The 7220-nt window shown below is 38.9% G+C and overlaps 1 protein-coding gene across 6 annotated transcripts in view; it reads left to right on the top strand.

Annotated features, from left to right (window-relative positions):
• The first annotated feature begins 1393 nt into the window (after positions 1–1393).
• Positions 1394–7220, top strand: part of IMPG1 (interphotoreceptor matrix proteoglycan 1) — a 78001-nt gene continuing 72174 nt past the window's right edge. For 5 of the 6 annotated variants that reach the window (XM_033143277.1, XM_033143274.1, XM_033143273.1 and 2 more), the window contains exon 1: positions 1921–2063. In XM_033143277.1, coding sequence (XP_032999168.1) covers positions 1982–2063 — 82 coding nt within the window. In that variant the 5' untranslated portion in view covers positions 1921–1981. Of the gene's footprint in view, positions 1545–1920; positions 2064–7220 lie in introns of those variants that run through there. The other variant, XM_033143272.1, reaches the window with a different exon arrangement.

The raw sequence follows: 7220 nt of genomic DNA, 5'->3' as shown, positions 1-7220 counted from the left end.
TAGGTTATCAATTTTTAGTAAATGTTAATGCACTTACAATCTCAAAAGCAAAGTTTGATGAGAGAGTGCTGCTGCCAAGTAATTTTGTGCAAACACACATTAATTTAGTAATATGCTAAGTAGTAGATTATTCTGCTCTGAATATGTTCTGGGTAACTAATAATCAAATTTTGGTTCTGCCAGCTGGTATTTCAGTATTGGACTCTAATGCTTTTAAGCATTCTTCAAAAACTTTGATTCCATTTCTCTGCCTTTCCTAGTGACCATGATTATGTTTATCTATTTTGTTAATTATTCTTTAATAATGGGTATCTTGGCTACAGAGCAAGTACAAGGCTTGCAGAGAACATTCAGTCCTCCTAGAAAATCCATTCATTGTCGTTGCAGAGGTGATGTTGCATTGAGAATTCCTGCAGTGTGTAAAAGAACAGAATCTCCTAAAGAATAGACAACATAGTCTTTTCATCCTCTCATATTGTGATTTTTACATGGCTTAATTATGGTTGGAGTTGTACTTTGTTCCCAGGATTTATGAAAGAAGAAATATCAGCATAGCTATAGTGCTGTTGGTGTTCTCATGTGTAGCTCAGAGTAAACCCAGAATTCCATTGTTCAAGATGGCTGATTTCCTGGCACAGATTTCTCCCTTTATTTCCAGCAGGCTGGAAGAAATATTTGTTCAGAAAACATAAATCTATGCCCCTAAAGACTGTAGGAAAAGAAAAAAACAGGCAGCAGGGTAGGTCAATTTGGGGTCCCAACAGCAGCGGCTTTGTAATCCTTGCCACAAGTAGATCGAAGAGGGTGATCTTTGTTTTCTTCTGCCATTGTTTAAATCCCAAGTAAAAATAGAACTCTGACCAGGTTCAAATGAAGGTTGTTCTGAGAGCAACTTGTTCCTGCAGCGCTAGGAAAGTTTCTTGCTGCCAGTGAATCTCACAGTGTGAAGCCTAACCAGGGCAAACAAAGATATGCAAGAGAATGAAAAGACCAATTCCATCATTGTCCCTGCTTTCCTGGAAGACGTGTAACCTCTTTTTAACCAAATAAAGATAACAGTACCCTGGCACAAATATAGGACAGATAAATGTTACAATAGGTCCAACTATTATTATGGAATGGAATGCTGATTTGTAGAAGGAAATACTTGTCATTAACAGTATTGCAAATTTTGTTAGGCTTCAGGCTGCAGAATGCATTCCTCTTACTTTCCTGTCTCTGCCCATGAATCCTTCTTTTCCCTCCCCACCCCCTCCTAATCTAATTTGGAATTGGATGCTCCAAGTTGTGACTGCTACAGGACTTTCCTGCTGAGTCATGACATTGCTTGCTCAGACATTGCTAAAGCAGCCTTTTCATGGTTTGGTTTGGTTTGTTTGTTTTTAACGGAAAGGCTCCGCACCATCAGCTTGCTGAAAGGATGCTCGCTAGCTATGATTGCACCTCACCAAAGTAATGGGCTCTCCTACTGCCGTCATTTGCCGATGCTTCTTGATGTGACATAGGCCACATGACTGGGATGTCCAAATGGCAAGTGTTGACAGGTAATGGTCACTAGAAGAGGGCTTGTTGTTTATCATGGTGCTACTGAAAGTCTACTGGGAGCTGACAGATGCCACTCCAGAAGGTTAATAAGATGAAGGCAGCTCCTCCAGCTGGACCATAAGAGGGATTATGTCTGAGCAGCAGATAAACAGCTTATTCCAGAAACAGACACTGCTTTTTTTTCTTCTTGTTTAAACTTCGTCACTCTTCTCCGAATTCTCACTCCAGTTCTACTTTCATTCTCTTCGGGTTACAGGTGTGAGCTTGAGAATTTGCTCAGGTTTTCTGCATCCACACCTGTTATTGCACATTGGGCCAGAGAGCATTCTAAACAACTTGGGGTTTGGCGGAGGGGGGGGGAACGCAGCTAGTTTTGTTCCTAAAGTCAGTCCAACGGAAGTTCTGTTTCCTGAATAACCAGCCTTGAACATTGTGAATGATAAAAAGCAGCATGCATCTGAAAAGTGGATTAATATTCCTTATAATTTGGCTCGCACTCCAAGTTCAAGGAAGCAAAGGTGAGTATATCTTAAAGTATATTGATGCTTCAGTTGGGGGCATAGCTGTCAACTTTTCCCTTTTCTTGCGAGGAATCCTTTTTGGAATAAGGGAATTTCCCTTAAAAAAAGAGAAAAGTTGACAGCTATGGTTGGGGGTGGGGAAGCAGGGGTTTTAGCTGAGAGGAACAAATGCCAAATTTACTGTGCGAATGTTAAAATGTGTTTTGCACTCCAGATTTGGACATGCTTTCACTGAAGAGTAATTTTTGTTATAGGATTTGTTTTTCCTATTCACTATCGCTGTATTACAGAAGCTTTTTGTGCTACCCTTCATAAAAAATCCTAGTATGCCTGATTCATTCAAATTAGCCTCTGTAGATGATGCACTTCGCTTTAGACCTTTCTGTAAGACACACATAATTTCAAAACCAAAAAAGGCAATAAATGTGAAGAGGTAAGTATGGATTTCTGCTGAATCCAACTAAAATTGGTCATTTAAGTTGCAAATTCACTACCAACTTTTCCTTTTAGTTTCAGTGAGGCTTAATTATAAATAACTTTTGGGTGGATAATGTGCTTCCATTTCATTTTAAGAGAAACTGCTATAGTTCAAAACTGAAGATGTACTTGCCATCAAAGTGTTTATGTGTTAATGATAATGCTGTACAGGGATTAAAAACATTATTTAAGTGTTTGCTGAGAAAGGCAAGAACTACCGGTAACAATGATAATAAAATGGTACATACTACTTTTGCAGTGAATTAATTTTTAAAAACAAACAAATAAAGTCTCACTTTGTTTTAGAATGGAGTCCTAATATAAGCAAAGGCATTTAGTATACATCAGAACTGGGCTTTGTTCCTTCTGATGAAGTGAAAAGTTCACATGCTTTGAAGTTTGTGTAACAGAAACAGCATTGTCACTGTTACATTTCCGTTTTTCTTTCTAGGCAGAAAACAGCAATTGGGTGGGGGATTTTGTTATTGTTTATTAGTTCATTTGGTGTTCTGATTTTCTTTCATTTTTAATAAATAAATAAATTCACATTGCTATGATTGGATTTTTAAAAAAATGCAAGGATTCAGTCCATGTTCCAACTCTGGGTCTGTCCAGCATATTCCAGGAAAAGTGAAGTACAAAAAAATGAGTGGATTTTAGCTCATGCCACAAATATTTTAAAGACTGCCTCACTCATTCTTGAATCACTTCGTACATATACCAGACATATCCATTGTGCAGGTAAACGTCAAATGGGATTCAGGATCAAATCTATTTTTATTGGATTGTCAAAATGAGTAGGGATAGATTAATGACAGTGTGTTACCAATACTGTTTTGAAATAATGTCTCTAGATGAAACAATGCAGTCATTTGTCTGCTATTTTTCTTAAGCTGCCTGATAATAGGAAGTAGAATCATTCACTGGCATACTCAAAAAGCTGTAACAAACACTGATCAGAATCAACATTGAGAACATTTGTCTAGAGAAAAATATAATTTAGCTAAGTAGTAGTACCACTTACAGTTGTCTTTTGAAACCATTGTTTGTTATTCCATCTTTCATTTTCACAATCCAGTTAATGTAATCCTTTAATACTGTTTTAAAAATTGGGACACCTGGATGCTAGAGAAAAGTGAATGCGTATCTGCAGCAAGAGCTATAAGCAAAATGTGGGTAGAGATTCACTGCTCTTGCATTGAATGAACCTTTTAAAGCAATTAAAACAAACGTATTTGACAGATTGTCAATTAACAAGGGTATGAATCTTGTAGCTTTTAAAAAAAAGAAAATTATTATACGGAAATATGTGCTTGTTCTTATATAATTCTTGAGGATTTCAACCTGTCTGAAATTAGGAGTTACTGGGTGACATTTTAGGAAGAAGAAAGTGACTATCTGAAACTTCCTGATAGAGATTATGAATTATTTCCGCAAGAAGTCGTCATTTAGAGGATAAGACACAAGGCAACTACCTGGGTCAGGAGGGGACAGGAAAAGGATTAAATAATAAAATCTCTTTTTTCTTATACTTTGAACCTGCACCAGACAGCTTAACTCAAGATTATTTCTGTGCATAGGGGCTATGACAGATCAGAAGATTTATCTAAAACAGTGCTAGTATTTGTCAGTTTGTGTTATAGTCTTCCTAATGTGATTCCCCCCTCCCCATTTTTCCTTTTTTGTAGTAAGGCATGAAAATGCATGCACATATTTTGATACCCCTACCCTGCTCTCTTGATACTAGAGTCTTGCGGCACCTCAAAGACCAACAAATTTATCATAGCATAAACTTTCATGTCCACAAAGCAGTCCACAAAGGCTTGTATCATGGCAATCCTAATTCCACATACCAGGGAGTAAGCCTCATTGAATTCAATAGGATTTATTTCTGAGTAGAAATGGTTAGGACCACACTGTTAGGCTTTGTTGTTTTGGGTGCAGCAGGCTAACATGGCTAGCCTCTAAAGATTTATATTTTATTTAAATGTACTGCCAGGAAGTTGTCTTTATGCCTGGACAGAGATCAATGGTATGAGAGTTGCATTAGGAAACTTCAATTATTTGTTCAGATTAAAGGACCACTTTCATACTGGGCTCATCAGTTTCTTTCTTGAGTAAAGACAGAGACAGCAATTATGCAGCTGCCCCAGAGCAAATTGTGATGTAGGTTCTCCTCATCCAACTATCTTTTGGAAACTTTCTGCAACAGTAATGTCATCTTCCAGGAAGGTCTGTCATGTTAGATTCTACATTGGGATGAGGACAGTCATGGCATAGCAGCTTACTGTGATGGTGTGTATACAACACGGGCCTACTCTTGACACGGCAATCTAAGCCACACCCTAGAATTCAGTTTCTATTCTTGGCTCCACCTCTGTTTTTCAGCACCTATTAGCTTTGATAATGGGTCTCAGACATGAAACACTGTTTCGGAATGAATCTGATACCCAAATGAAAGGCAGATGCAAGACATTCTGTCATACACGGACCAAGTGTTACGAAAGCATTAATTTGACTTATTTAAATATAAGTAGGAAGTCGGTATATAACTTTTTAATCCTTGCAACAAAATTCCCTCATGACCTAATTGAAATAGTATATTGCACAGGTATAAAGAATAAACTAAAATAATAATAATCCTAAATCTTCTTGTTAGAGAATTAGAGGGAAATATGTACATCCAATGTTAGGAGGAGACTTCCAGATGATTTGACCCACATCAGGAATACTGTAGAGGAAGCTGCTGTTCACCAAGCCCAAATTCATTGCTCCATCTAGCTTAGTTTTGTCCTTACAGTGATTTGCAGCAGTTCTTCAGAGCTTCAAGCATTGCTCTTTCTCAACCTGCAGATGCCAGAGATTGAACCTGGGTCTTTCTGCCTGCTAGCCACATGCTGTGCTACTGACCTATGGTACTTCTTCATCCTTTCTTAGCACATTAAAGCTATTTGGAATTTCCTCTCATGGCTCCATGCATATTAGGCATAATTCCAATGGTTGTTCAGGCATGTTCTTAAGCTGGCAATACACACACATCCCTACTAAGCAGAATTCTAGTCATATTTTTCTTCCACAACCTGAACTATTAATACAAGATGCATGATAATTCTTGTCACAATATTATTGACTCCTTTTGTTGTACATGAAAATTATGCCATGGTGAAATGTTGCTGAAAGCATTAAAACAACAACCCTATATTGCATTTTATTGGGTCACCCACATGTGAATGTGCTATCTCTTGATAGTGTTCGTTCCATCCCTTGATGACTTATCACACACTGTGTTGCCTTCACTGAAACAGTAGAATATTGTTGAACGGCATCAAAGCATAATTTACACATACATGTTATCATCACATGATTCAGGAGTTATTCATATGAATGTGTGAACATGTCCCCTGTCTAAATTACTTACACACTGAGATCAAGTACCTCTACATTGTGTCCTTTCCTTTTCAGAAAAGAGTACGAGGATCATGTGGTTCATGGAAGCCTAATGTGAGTTTTAGGTCAGAGAATAAATATTCACCAGTTTATTCAGACAGGAGCACAAAAGCTTTCTATGTGCTTTGAGAAATCATTCTAATTACTTCTGGCTTTCCACTTCCCCTCCTGATGGCCTCAGCAGTGACTAGCAACTGTTAAAGATCTCTGTTTATATAACTGACCTCAAGAAGGTTAAAAATATCTGTACCAAGAGGCCCTCATCACAATTTTTCTTTTGTTTATGCAAGGCTACAAGCTTTTGAGTGCTCAACGCCATTCCACAAGTTAAATTTTCTGTTCACAGTGGAAATGCTATAGGCAGTTGTATTGGCTGTATTAAACAACACATGCAACCTGTTCTCTAACACAAGACCTGCGAGTGACCCTTTTGTATTATTGAAGTATGACTTATAAATATGACTTATAGGGATATTAGCATAAACTAGTCATCATGATAGATATGCTTGTAATATTTATTGTATACCATCCATCTGTGTCCAAACCATTATGTTTTAAGATCAGGAGGGGGGAGCCTTTTGCCTCCTTCTGAAAGAAGGTATATACAATGAAATGTTTGAATTGACTGTGTTGGTCAGTTGGATTAGATAGAGGCATTGCATGTTTGACTCTTGATAGCATGGTGACTGGTCTACTTGTCCTCTGAGACAAGTAGACTTGATAATAACAGGGGAAATGGGGGGGGGTGAGAACTCTGGCATGCGAGAACAAGGCAACTAATGCTAATAACAGACTCTCTGTACAATAATGATCCAAATGAACAGGTCCAAATTAATATTGAGTAGTACTGTACTCTTGGCAGGAAGCTTACTCTATTGCAGTCTGTGGTCTGGTGTTTTCTTTTTAATTTCATAATTGTACTGTCACTTCAAACCGGTCAGAAGAGCATTGCAATTTGTACGCTGTTCTGTTGCCTGTGTGTTCATATGGATGCATTCAGTGGTGGAGCTTCATGCTCCGGCACCTGGGGCGGGAAGCAGGCAGGGGCGGGGCTGGTGCGCATTCTGGGAGCATGGCGCACTGCCCGCAGGGGCAGGGTGTGCATTCTGGGGGTGGGGTGTGCATTCTGGGGGTGGGGGCGCTGCCCACAGGGGTGTGGTGCGCGTTCTGGGGGCGGGGCACACAGCACGGGTGGGGGGGCAGTTTTCCTTCAAAGAACCAGCCAGCTCT

The sequence above is a fragment of the Lacerta agilis genome, chromosome 3 (assembly GCF_009819535.1).
Source record: "Lacerta agilis isolate rLacAgi1 chromosome 3, rLacAgi1.pri, whole genome shotgun sequence".
In the NCBI taxonomy this organism is placed as follows: domain Eukaryota; kingdom Metazoa; phylum Chordata; class Lepidosauria; order Squamata; family Lacertidae; genus Lacerta; species Lacerta agilis.
This window is presented reverse-complemented; position numbering and strand designations above follow the sequence as displayed.